This window comes from Octopus bimaculoides, chromosome 2 (genome assembly GCF_046866305.1).
Source record: "Octopus bimaculoides isolate indiv1 chromosome 2, ASM4686630v1, whole genome shotgun sequence".
In the NCBI taxonomy this organism is placed as follows: domain Eukaryota; kingdom Metazoa; phylum Mollusca; class Cephalopoda; order Octopoda; family Octopodidae; genus Octopus; species Octopus bimaculoides.
The window spans coordinates 67408137-67422772 of record NC_142929.1 but is presented as its reverse complement, the minus strand read 5'-3'; the positions used below and the strand labels follow the sequence as shown (position 1 = coordinate 67422772).

Below are 14636 nucleotides of genomic sequence, written 5' to 3'. Positions count from 1 at the left end.
ATATATATATTAATATTAGTTAATAAATAATCGTATGGTATAGACCTGGTAATTTTCCGTTAAAACGTTCATTGGCTCTGTACATTGGGATTAATGAGAGAGATGGAAGATATGAGAATCTTTATTGATCACTACAATTGTTTCAACCCATCCAGCATCAATCCCTCACAGGTGAGATACTATACAGCTGGTTTAGGCATATCCCTTATTGTAGATGTGTTTCTTCAGGTGATTACAAGAGGTATTTCATTAAAATGAACTCTGTTTTACAAGATTTCTTCTTGGTTTTCATATATATAAATGGCAAATTAAGGAATACAGCTTTGTTCTTATAGAAGATCCATAGATCCATAACAAAGATCAGATACAAAAACACTTTTTCACTGTATTGTGTATTTGTTTCTTTTCGTATCTGATTTTTGTTATGGAACGAAGCTGTACCCCTTAATTCATCATTTCTATATATGAAGACCAAGAAGAAATCTTATGAAGCAGTTTATTTTAATGAGATATCTCTTGAAATCACCTGAGGAAGCATCTGGTTTAAGTGCATCTAAGGATGCACTTGTATAGTATCCCACCTGTGAGGGATTGATGCCAGTTGGGTTGAAACATTTGTAGTGATCAATAAAGATTCTTGTATCTTCTGTGTCTCTCATTAATCACAAACATATATGTATGTATCTATCTATCTCTCTCTCTATATATATATATATATCTATATATATATATATATATATATATATATACATATATATGTATATTCACATATACATATATAAATATATATATGTGTATGTGTATATATATATATGTATTTATATATGTATATGTGAAATATATATATATATATACATATATGTATATGTCAGTGCGTGTCTGTATATCATCATCATCATCGTCGTTTAACGTCCGCTTTCCATGCTGGCATGGTTTGGACGGTTTGACTGAGGACTGGTGAACCAGGCTCAATCTGATCTAGCAAAGTTTCTGCAGTTAGATGCCCAGTATTAATCATGTTCTATGGACACAAATGTGTCTCCTGAGGCCTGCTGGTGCCTTGCAAACCATTTGGCAAATGGAACAAGTTGAGGACTCGGTTTGCTTGAGGGCTCGTGGATCATTTACTATGTGTTTTCTTGAGTGGACGGCAAGGCCGTCTTTGCTTCATGCCACAAAACCAAGAAGGGAAAGGTTTCCATTTAGAGGAGCAGTGTTTTGTTTGCATGAAGTTGGTCCTGATGTTGGAGTCAACTTTGCTCAAATCTTTGAACTGAGGAAAAGCGGGACTAGCACCAGGTTCTGGATTCTATTGCCTATATATATGTGTGTGTAACAGCTGCTGGACTGGATAACATGCCACCTGAAGTTTGGAAAACAAGAAAATTGAATGATATTGTGTTAGGCTTCAACAATAAGGTCTACAATGGAGGCAATATGGACAAATGGGCAGAAGACTGCATACTTCCATTTCCCAAGAAAGGCAATTTGGGTCTCACAAAGAACTACAAAGGTATCATTCTTACAACCATCACTGCAAAAATTTATAATTCATTCCTACTCAACAGGATTGAATCAGAAATTAAGTTTTGAAAAGAAATTAAAATAGCTTCAGAAAGAATAGATTAACTGTTGGATTAATACTTACAGTTCATCATCTTCTGGAAGAAGTAAAATCCAGAAATCTTGAAGCAGTATTACTGTTTGTTGATTTCTCAAAGGCTTTTAATTCCATCATCATGGTAAAATGGAAAAAATACTACCAGTCTATGGTATCCCTGAATAAACAATAACAGCAATTATGATGCTCTATAACAATATCAAAGCCAGAGTACTCCAGCAGTACATACTAGCACCTTTTCTCTTTGTGATCACTCTGGGCTATGTCCTCAGAACATCACTTGACAATCTAAACATCCTCAGTTCCACACTCGCAAAAAGAAGATTGATTGAACATCTGGGCCAAAAGATAACCAATTTAGACTATGCTGATAATTTAGCCTTGCCCTCTGACACAATATCAAACTCCACTCAATTACACCACAATCTAGAATTAGCTTCACATGATGTTGGACTTCTTGTTAATTCTAGTAAAACCAAGTTCATTGCTCACAATCAGCAAAGATGCATCTCCAACCTCAGTGGAAAAAATAAGTGCTAGGGTTGGCATGTTTAACTAAAATTCTTAGGCAGTTCTCCAGCATGGTTGCAGTCTAAAAGACTGAAATAAATAAAAGATACATACACACATACATGTGCACACTTGTTTGTTTGTATGTATGTGTTTGTGCCTCCTTGTCTTGTTATTAAGCAATAATTGTATCCTCACCCTCACATAAGCAGTGTTGTTCATTTCTAATCTTCTGTGTAAACTGGTCTGGCCATGGGGAAATATTACCTTGTTTGGAAATAGAAGTTGGCAACAGGAAGGGTGTCCAGCCATAGAAAATTATCATTCAATGAATTCTGTCTGACCCATGCAAGTGTGAAAAAGTGGACATTAAAATGAGGATGATGGTGATGATATATATCACAGATTTAGATAAATAAATGCTGACCACTAATGTGTGTTTGTTTAGGGATTTATTTGAATTAGTTTTTAGATAACAACAGAGAATCTAATTTACTTTTCATAGATTAAAACACATTTTAGCCAAGGTCTGTTGAACACTTCAACAATTTTCTCTATTCATAAGAATTAATTTTTTTTATTGCTATTGAAATACTTCTTATCAATTCCATTGGTAAAACTTTAAATGTACATTTGAGCAAAACCTATCACAATTTCCTATATATCCAATCTGCTAATGTTAGCTTACTATGTATGTAATTGTCTCTCTATCTTTTCTATAACTGTAACCTATCCTACCTACACAGTATCTGTCTGTCCATCCATCCATCTTAGCTGTTTTACTTCCAGTCATCCCTTGTATATATAAAGCCATTTTGCTATGAACACCCTTAATTTCTTCAACTTACCAGTCATAGAATTCTCTGAAGATTTCATTTTACAGCAGGTTTAACATTCAACAAACACTATTTCTTCTTCTGAAAACTGTATGAAAATCAATATCTTGTTTATGTGTATGAGTCATGTGTGTGTGTTTAAATCATGAACCATGTTTAAATTTTTCTCACAAAATACAGTCAAGTAACTTCTCAATTCAAATATATCTCAATAATCACTGTAAATTATTGACCAACCTTTAGAATTAATGATGTAGTATTAATTTATAATTAATTAATGATATATTTAAATTGTTGCGAAGTCAATGTAACTAGTAAAACTGTTTGGCACAACTTGTCATGCTTAATGTATTGTATTTTGTTCATCAATTCAGTATTGTTTAACCTATTTCTAGCTAGTTCTAACTAGTATAACAATTTTAGGAAAAATGAAAAAAAAAAAGCATTACTTTGGTAGAACTGTTTCATATATTGTGTGTATATTTAATAATTTAATACTACTTCTAACTAGTGGTACTACTGAATAACAAAAAAAAAAAAAACCTAACTTCAACTTCATCTGTGATATTTAAAAATTGTTTCTCAACAAAATGGTAAATGGTATATTTTTATTTGGATATCACAAACATTATGTTTTGCAATGTATCCCTTTTTTCCCCCTTTCATTAATAGATAAAAATCTAATTTTCTAATCATAAACTCAAACAATGAAAATATCAGTTAGTAAAGTTGATCTCCTGTACAGATAAAGCCATAATTATTTACTTTGTTTACCATTTCCCCAACTTCCAGGCTTTTTGAAACTCTTTCTCACTGTGTGTGTTTTCCATTAGTTCTGTTTATTTAGCTTTAATTTATGTTTTAACCCTTTTTTTAAAAAAAAATTTCTTTTAGTTTCCTTAAAGGTTTTTGTCCATTCATTCATTCATTCATTTTCACCACCCACTTATTCCTGTGTAGGTCAGGAGGGCAGAGTCCTCAGAAATGCTCTCCTGGGTGTCCTGATGAAGCAACCATCAGCATATAATCAAGCCAGATCTCTGAGTAAATCAAACTGAAGCCATAGATGTTATGGACATTATGCAACCATCTCACTTGTGGTCTAATTCTCCTACACTTCCTACTGGTTGGCCTTGATCGCAAAATCTTCCCTCTGATACTTTTCTCAAACATTCTAACAACATGTTTGTAGTACCAGAATTGTGACCTCTCAATATGGAGAAATAGTGGCTCAGCCTTCAATGGCCCACTGATTTTCAAGCTTCACACCTTATCATTTAAGTAATATTATTAGAGTGACCCTTAAAATGGCGAGCTGGCAGAATCGTTAGTACACCGGGTAAAATGCTTAGCTTCATTTCAACCATCTTTACATTCTGAGTTCAAATTCTACTGAGATCAACTTTTATCATCCTTTCAGGGTCAATAAAACAAGTACCAGTTGAGCACTGAGGTTGATTTAATCAACCTATCTTTCCTCTGAACTTGCTGGCCTTGTGCCAAAGATTAAAAGCATTATTAGAGAAACCCTTTAGAAAATCCCATTTTCATCACTTCAAGTGGCTACCCATAATTCTTGACCATAGATAAGGGTAAATTATAAAGTCTACTTAAATAAAATAAATTACAAAGTGTCTTTTTGAATTTTATTTTATTTAAATAAAGTCACAGTGCAAATTTTTATGAAAATAAATATTTATAAGTACTAGAAAGATATTTTAAATTTATACTTGAACTCTTAGACTTATTGATGTTCCTACACTAAAAATGATGGGAACAATATTTTTTTAAAGTTAATCTGATGAAGAGTAGCAATACTTGTGAACTTTGTAAGCTCTCTTAGATTGGTGAGACTGTTCTGGTCAATGCCCAGCCCGAGTAATTACAGATAAATATCTGCAGAAAAAATATGGATGATGGAGAAAGAATTGGAGTCTGGTTTGAATGCTTTGCAACAGAGTAAGTTCACAAAAGACACACAAAGACTCGGAGACCCCTTTCGGTCACAAATGACCATGGGATTGCACCTAGAAAGTTACCCTCTGAGACACAAGTCCGGGCAAGGTTGTTTATGGAAAACCAGCAGTCACCCATGCATACCAGCCTCCCCTCTCCATGCCACCGATGTTATCCAAGGGAAAGGCAAAGGCCGATACAGCTTGGCACCAGTGACGTCGCAACTCATTTCTACAGCTGTGTGAACTGGAGCAATGTGAAATAAAGTGTCTTGCTCAAGAGCACAACACACAGCCCGGTCCGGGAATCGAATTCACAACCTCACGATCGTAAGTTCGACACTCTAACCACTGAGCCATGCACCTTCACACACACAAAGACTATGAAATAAATAATCAGGGTTTTATTATTTAAAAGTTTGTAATAAATTTATCAGGATTTCAACAGACAAAAAATATATATATAAAGGTACATATATATTCTTGAAGAGTTTAGCATGACCTTTCTTCTTTTGAGCAAAACAGTGACAGGCTGATTGGTCAACCCAATTATCTAATAAAAATTAGTCATAGAATAATGTAAGAATTAGACTTACATTTTACTTTATTAGAATGATTATTTACTGCAGATATATTCAACTGTATCTGTTGTAATGACAATTTATCTGTTGTTTCATAAGAGAACTCAATTTGTTCTATGCTCTGATTACTAAGTTGCTTAAGAATATTTTGTCTAATGTATATTTTCCCTCAATATTTTGTTTATCTACATGCACATATTCATGTACACATGCATATATCTGGGTACTTATACAGACATCATCATCATCTTTTAATGTCCATCTTCCATGTTTGCATGTGTTGGGCAAACAGATCTGAAAACTGTATCATGCTCCAATCTCTGCTTTAACATGGCTGGATGCCTTTCCTTATGCCAACTGCTTTACAGTGTGTAATGAGTGCTTTTCTCAAGCCATCAGCACTAGTGAGGTTGCCATGCAATTCATAAGACTAAGACCCCCTTCAGTGGAATGAGATTGCTGTAGAAAGAAAGACAGCTTTATGCAAGCTAAAAGGTTAAAGTGTTAAAGAAGACCAGAACAGAGTTTTTACTATAGTAAATGTCAGGAAATATCAGCAAGAAGGAATGTACTGATTTGTTTTTGGTGGAGGTCAATATGCCAGGGAGTGAAACACATACTCTATACTTTCAGGACCATTCTCTGCATCATATGTAGAATGAAACAGTATCAAGTGATGAAACTGCAATAAGCTGCTGCTGACTCAGTTGTAATTTCAAATAGTACCTTCTTAACCAATCTGCCTGGCATTGTTCTCATCTGCCAGTTCAGACATTAACAAGATCAACCATTGTTGTTGCCTAAAACCACTTTTCAGCAAATGGGGTCTTGAAGGAGGTTAGTCATGTTCAGTCTCAGTCCTCTTTGACTATGCTATTCAGAATGGCCTTAATAAGAGAACCACACTCTTGATGGCATTGTTTCAGAATCAGTGAATGCACAAGGCCCAAATGAAAATCTAAAATGATTTCCCATTAAAAATTCAAATACCAATGTCAAACCAAACTCAGAAAATGCAGAACACTGAAAGTTGTAGAAAGTTACAAAGCTTCAAAACTGTACAGATAGCTGTGATCTCAGAAATTTCTTAACTGGAATAAAGCAAATGTTTGGCCTGTATGCACATAATGGGAAAACTCCTAGTTGCCAGCAACACCAGCATTCTGAAAAATCCACAATATGTTCTTGAACACTGAAAAGAGGAGCATTTTTTTTTTCATTGCTGAATTGAGATTCAACTGCAGAAACTTTCTTGAGAAATGTCCCATGTAATCCTGAAAAATTATTGATGAATGTACAACCATCCTTATGAGTGTTTGAAAATGATATGGACAATATGAAACCATGAAAATCTTCAAGTCCAGAGAACACCCCTCTTGAATTACTAAAAGAATGAGACCACCAAGCCTTTCTCTGCAGGAATACACACACATACATACCACATATGAAGAATCAACTTTAGTGTTGATTCCACATACGTAGTATGTGACTAGATATTTGTAGAGCGTATATTCAGTAAGTAGATGAAAGCTACTTCAAAAACCATTGTGAGATTACCACTTTCTCTCAATATTTACTGATTGCTTAAAAATACTGGATTTTGCTGTATCATGTACAATAGCTGTTTTTTGAACAAATTGAGTCAATAATTTTTTAGTTTTATATAAATGATCATTCAGCTAGTCCATGTAATTAGCCAGTCGTTTAATGACTTAAACACTAACTTGATTTTGCTCAAAGAAAACAGTGCCCACCAAGGTTTTAAATATCTACCATATATGTCAGTGTATAAAATGACTATGCTTATAATAAAACATTGGTAACTAATAATACCAAAGGCAGTGAGCTTAGCAGCATTTCTTCCAATTCTTTATGTTCTGAGTTCAAATCTTGATGAGGTTAAGTTTGCTTTCATGCCTTTGGAGTTGATAAAATGAAGTATCTGTCAAGTACTGGGTCAATATAATTGAACTGTCTGTTCCCTTCAAAATTACTGGTCATGAACCCCATAATGGACTGGTATCCCATTCTGGGGTAATGCTGTGATCTCAGTCATTTACATGTCATGGAAACCAGGTAACCAGCCTTATAAGGCCTAGGGCTCCATAAAAATGAAATTTTTAAAAATTACTAACACCTGCTGTCAACCATTATTCATGCTACTGTACATCACAGAATTTAAGTCATTTTTTCTAAATTTAAAGATCTTTATACACTGACATTTATGGCAGTTTATATCACAATATAACTATTTTAATAAGCACATGAGTTATTAAATATCCAAAACATTATAAACAGACATATCTTTAAGTGCTATTTGTGAACTTCACATAAAAATGCTTACATTATTTCTAGTTTTATTCAGTAGCTTGTTATTTTGGGTTGGCAACTAAGTTCCCGCCATTTTTTTAAATTTAAAGTTTTTAAAAGGTTTAATAAAAAATAACAACTAATTAATCAATAATGTATTCTCCCTTGTTGTTTACAACTTCTTCCCAACGTTCAACAAGATTTTTAATACCTCGTTGGTAGAAATCACCCGATTGATCCAACCAAGCTCTCAATTCTGCATCAGTATTGAACGAAACACCGCGCATAGCGTTTGAAAGAGATCGGAAAAAGTGGAAATCCATTGATGCCAAATCAGGAGAATACGGCGGATGTGGCAGCACTTCCCAGCCATGCATTTGAATAGCTTCCTTGGTCATATTGGCAATATGAGGGCAGCCGTTGTCGTGCAGCAGAAGAACTCCATGCTACCGATTTTTCTTTTGAATAGCCGTGTTGAGTCATTCCATCTGTTGAACATAGAGTTCCATGTTGACCGTTTGGTTCCGTTCAAGCAATTCATAATGGATAATCCCTTCCGAGTCCCACCATATGCCCAACATCATTTTACGTGAATGAAGATCTTGTTTCATGCGTAGTGTCACTTGTTTACCAGAGCTTAGCCATTCCTTATGCTGCTTCATATTGATGTACAGGCACCATTTTTTGTTGCCAGTAATGATTCGGTAAAGAAATTGTTGCTTGTGTCCATGAGTTGAGCGGTGACGAGCAAGTAAACCAGTGGAGATTGTGGCTCATTGATTTTTGTTGTTGTCACTTAAAGCATATGGAACCCATGAGCCATACTTCTGGACCTTTACCATCGAGTTAAGATGCTTCTCTATAGCAGTGTGGGAGCATTCCATTTTCTCTGCCAGTTCCCTTGTTGTTTGACGAGAATTTTCATGCAAAAGTTGGTTTAATCGCTCTTCATCGAACTCAACTGGACAGCCAGAACGAGGTGCATCTTTGAGATCAAAATTTCCATTTTTGAACTTGGTATACCAATCATGAGTGGTTCTTTCAACTATGGCACCCTCTCCATACACAGCACAAATGTCACGAGCAGCTTTTGCGGCCTTAAAACCTTGATTAAAAGCAAAAAGATGTTGAAAATGCTCATTTTTCTTAACATGACATTCCATTTTAATGATCTGAAAATAAACAAAAATTAACTAAAATTAACTAGAAAAAAAACAAAATAGATTCCAAAATTTAAAAATGCAATAAATTCCAAAATTTAAAAAAACGGCGGGAACTTAGTTGCCAACCCAATATATAATTTCTTATTTTTATCATTTATTTTATTGCAGAGAAGTTTTATTGATTAATCAACAGAATTGGTAGAGTGACAGACGAAATGCCTGAGTTTTGACTGTCATCTTTTTGCGATTAATAAAAATGTACCAGTAATATACTGAGATTGTTTTCCCTCCAGAAATTTGAGGCCTTGTGCCTATATTAGATATTCATCTGGTTTTAATTAACATTTTGAGATTTATAATATAGGCATTCAGATTTTATTGATATTTTTGCCTTCCGTTAAACAACAATGAATGCAATATTGTTGAGAATTATAATTTCCTTAGTCAGTATTTAAGGACCAAGACATCATCTAAACTGGAATATCTTCTGAATAATCCTTGTTAGAATCACTACAGTTCTTAAGTTGTAGTGATTATTAGGTTTCCATGCTGCTCTTTTGATATATTTTTAGACATACATATTGCACCAGTTCCTTGTAGTTGTGAATGTACAGATTTACCACAATCACTGTCATATCTAGATGAACAAATTCCAGACTTGAAATTTGACATATTGAGAATTAGTTTTGTTTTTGCTTAAGAAAAATAGATATTGACAAAAGGCATTTAAGAAGTTAGTTATCTTTTTTATAAACTGATATTAAGTTTATTATTCAACTTTAATGCTCTGCAATCTTTTGGTTTGACTGGAACATCAAAATCTTAGTTTAAACATATTATTGCTTACTAACCATTTGCTCACAAAGTGTTACATTTGTGTATGCATCTTTACACACACACACATACATATTTATATATATATACATATATATATATATATATATATATATATATATATATATATATATATATATATATATGGAATGCACCCAGTATACATCTAGAAAGACTATAAACTCAAGTGAGGACTTGATATTTGATTATGTAGAGTTTACTTTATTTTGACAGCAAGAGGACTCACAAACAGCTTTTCTATTTCATGGGTCTAGTTGAGATATATTTATGCATGCACATTTCCCAACAACATTGACAACTAAAGCCACCTTAAAACAATTATCCTTAAGATTCATTGTACTTCCTGAAATAATCAATCTTTGCAATGTCACTAAATTGTTTCTCAATAATTGTTTCACATTTTGCAGATTGTTGACAATGTCCATTTATCAAGAAATTCATGGAAAATCCAAACAAAATGTTATCAACTGATATTGTTTATTACATTTCCACTTAGATTGAGGTACCCTTCTATGCAATGGGGTTTAATGATGCTGATGATCTACCAAGTAGCACCTTATTGCTGCTGTGTTTAATATAAACCCTGCTCACATAAACTAACATCTATTATATCTTTTGTCACCAAGGTGAAAAGTGTATTTTCCATTTATTATGTTTTGAAAAGCCTAAATGTCAATCAATAGGCCATTAACTATTCAAAATAATTTATTTTAATTGTGAATCATTTGTTTATATCAACATTCATTCCCCAAATACAACATCTGCAATAAAACATAGACAAACTTGTCTATCAATCCCAGCTTAGAAATTCATTAAGTGAAATATTAAATGTACAATCTCCATAGTTATTTGACTTGCAATCACAGTGAAAGATCTTTGTCATTTATGATGTCTACCCCATTTGATATTATTAGTAATTTGTTTCAGATGGCAGCTCAGTATATATGTGAAAAATCATAAGAATATGGCAGTTTGAATAATGACTGATTAAGTGAATGTTCAAAAAAATAACTTCATTGGGGGTGATACAAATATGCACTTTACTGAGTTAACTGCATATTATTCTTTAAAAAAAAAACCTTTGTCCCATTATCAAAATAACATAAATGTATTTTTGAGTACTTCCAAGGCACAATTGTGAAAACCTGTAGAATTACCAAAATGTTATTGAAACATCAATGATTAGTTAACTGCCATCTTCACCAATTTGTTACTCTTAAATAATCCTGAGAAAGTTCTTGCTTTTATAATCATTAGTATGGTAACCCAGTCTAACAGCTGTAGTTGTTCTACATATCAACATTGCAAGTATATAATTGGTCTTCTTTTTTTGATATTGTTTTATAAAGTCTTGGTAAATGCTTTTTTTTTTTTTTTTGGTAGGGAATAGTAAAAACAATTTTGATAGGTTAACACATACAATAGAACTTTTATTATAAAGCATTGCAAACATTTCAGTTAAGCAATTTTACATTTATGGAAATTACTTGTTTAAAGGATTTTGTGAAAACACTTTGATTATGAAAAAAGATAAGAAAAAAAATTATATTAGATTATTAGTATTATTTGTAAGAGTAGTGAACTAAAGATAATATTCCATAACTGAATTTGAGGAAAAGAATGGTTTCTTACATTAGTACGAAGCCTGAAATGGTTCTATTTGTTTTTTAAGATAAAATTATGAGAATCATGACATTCATGTCTTTCCCACAGATGATTCGCAGGCTCTAAGTGTCCAGCTCATTTGTTTATTTATGTCTGGCAAACAATAAAGCAATTAATTACAAGTTTCTAACTCATCAATTATTTAACTGCATTTGTGACAAGGGAGAGTTTGTAACTTGGTAAAGAACAAATACAAGAGACTTTGTTCAGAGACTACCAGTTTTGTTTTTCTTACCAATATATAATCACCATAACATAGAAACCTACATACTTATGGGTTTTCATCTAATAAATTCCATACACAAGGCATTAGTTAACCTAATGTTGTTGTAGACAATAAAGGTGTCACACAGAAATCAAAGCTGAAACTATGTGGTTGTGAACCAAACTTGTAATTCCCACAGCTAAACCTGTGTCTATTGTATACTTTTCACTAGAAAATGTCATCAAAGAATAAGACTTCCTCTGCATAGTTTCTTATTTCGATGAGTCTCTTTATATCATCATAGCCACTTAATTTAGTCAAAGGTTGTAATGTTGCTTTCTTGAAGTGATTATCACAGCTATATGGTTTACAGGAGACATGGCATTCCTATACCACTGACAATGTTAAAATTTTTTCCATCTTATATAATCAGCAATGTATGATTGGGCACAACATGCTACTGGTGTACTGAAAATATGGGATTAACTCCTTGAAACATACATAAAGGAATACAAATATCAAATTTTTTTTAGCATATATATAGGTGTGGTGAATAAATTGTCGTTTAAATTACACAAAAATGAAAAATAACAGACATCTCATTTTAATAGATATATTTACCAAAATTACATAAAACTATCTAGAAATACTGAAGAGTAAATTCATTCAATAAAATCGTCATTGGCTTCAACCACAGCCTCTAGACGACTTCGGAATTTCCTGCAACTCTTCTGGACGGTCTCCTTGTTTAAATTAGTGAATGCTGCCATAATCCTTGCCTCCAGTTCATCTTTACTGTTACAAGGAGTTTTGTTTGTTTCTCGCTCAACTGTGCCCCACACATAATAATCAAGGGAACTGCAGTCTGGGGAGTTAGGTGGCCAGATGTTAGGGGTGATGTGGTCACAGAAATTGCCTGACAGTCATGATTGAATTCTCGTGCTTGTGTGGCATGGTGTAGAGTCCTGTTGCCAGACATAGTCTTCCAGCAGCCAGCCTCTTGACCCAGGGCAGCACTACCTCCTCCAGGCACTTCATGTAGGCCTATGAGGTTGTGTAGGAAGATGAATGGAGGCATAACGTTGCCATCTGTAGTGATCGCTCTAAACACCATGATGTTGACTGGATGTTTGATTTTTATCACTCTCAGTACATGTTTTGGGGACACAGCAAACACTCTGAAATGTTTGTATTGGAGTTTCTGGTGCAAATGCCAAGCAGTACAGCATGTCATTTCCAAATTTCTGGCAGAGTGAATTGTGTCATGGTGCTGTTTTTCTCAGTGCCCAACTGACCCTACTATACTGTGTAGTCGACAAAATCAAAAACAAACGATGCACATGCATGAAATTAAAAATATAAAATGGCAACAATTTACCCATTGTACCCTGTGTGTGTAATTAATTATATATATATATATATATATATATATATATAACTATAGAAAATAAACAATTGTGCTTTAGTTTGATCACACCTGGCAATATCTTCTCCAAACCTTATTACATTATCAAGAGGTTGTGATTTTATATGTCATTGTATGTAAAACTTCTTTCATTAAATTTTTACTGTTATTAAGAGAAATAATTAGAAACCTTTAAAACTTGGGGTGCAGTTTTGTTTGCACTATAAAAAGAAAAGAAAAACATTTAAACAGAAAAATCATTGAAGGGACCAACATTACTTGCAATGTATGCTACTTGTTCATGTTACCTTATGACTGGGTATTGTTTTATATTGAAACCTTGGGTCAAAAGATATTAGAATTGTTCACGCTTTGTCTGGTCATTAAAACTGCACTTTCTTCAATAATTATTTGTATTGTAAACAGTTGTTTGCTAGGGGAAAAATATTTTTTAAAAAGCTTATTTTCTGGTATATTTTTCTTTAAATCTATGAACGAATTTAAATTTTAGTAGTAAAATCTTAAAGCTGAAATATGATCTTTGAATTTTTTTCAAACTGGCCAAAACTAAATCATGTGGAAAGCTTGACAAAAAAGTGTTAGACTGTGCAGTTTTTGTGATTCACATTCTATTATTTAATAATGGCAAAGAAAATTTATCCCCTATTTTTATTTAGAAACCTATGGGCCCTCTCAGTTCTTAATTTTACACACTTTGTAGCAATCATGAAATAAAAGGAAATCTTTATCTTTTATATTTTGTGTTTGTATTTTTCCAATCTTTCAAAAAGTGATTGATTACCAGAACTTTGGAAATCAATGAACATCACTGAATTCATATGAGAAGCTACAAACTTTATCGATGGCTTCCAAATAATTTGCATTCAATTATACTGACGTTTAAGAAATTTTCTATTTATTACTATGTTTTAAAATTTTTCCATTAATCTATAACTCCAAAAATCATTCGTCTCTCTTTATCCCTCAAGGTACGCACAATCATTCAATACCCGTGTTCTCAATTCAAAATTCTGGATTATAGAATAAGGTGATGGCAATCAACCAGATCTTTTGAATGAAACTGAAAAATCTGAACAGTTTAAATAATTACATATCAATTAGTTTTCTGATAGTTGTTAATAGGGTTTTGTGTTAAATGTAAATGGATGAAACCCACTTCTATACTGCATAGCTTGTTCTTTGCTGTGGAGCTTAGGTGTTTGGTGAATATTGTCACTTTCTTGAAACACAAAGTTTGTACCTACCATCTAGCTAACACATGTCCCCTTTAGGCTGGTCTTTGTCCACTTGATCTAAAATTAGAATTTAGGTCCTTACCTTTAATGTGATAACAAAAAATATACTTTTGAAATGTTATATAACAGATTGATGACATACCCCACTGTTATGATAACAGTTTTACTGGAAGAAATAGAGAAATTACTATTTATTGTAAATATAATAAATAATTAGGTTTGGGATATTTTTTTTTTCAAAGATTGTCCTGAATCAGAATCAATCATATTTAAT

At 33.0% G+C, this 14636-nt stretch overlaps 1 protein-coding gene across 1 annotated transcript; it reads right to left on the bottom strand.

The window, feature by feature from the left end:
- Nucleotides 1-2212: 2212 nt before the first annotated feature.
- LOC149137100 (histone-lysine N-methyltransferase SETMAR-like) lies at nucleotides 2213-14429 on the bottom strand. The gene is made up of 2 exons (XM_089346904.1): nucleotides 14372-14429; nucleotides 2213-8985 (listed from the first exon to the last, which is right to left on the bottom strand). Exons 1-2 carry the CDS (start codon nucleotides 14372-14374, stop codon nucleotides 8587-8589), a joined length of 402 nt encoding a protein of 133 aa, XP_089203030.1. The 5' UTR covers nucleotides 14375-14429; the 3' UTR covers nucleotides 2213-8586.
- Between the last annotated feature and the right edge of the window lie 207 nt (nucleotides 14430-14636).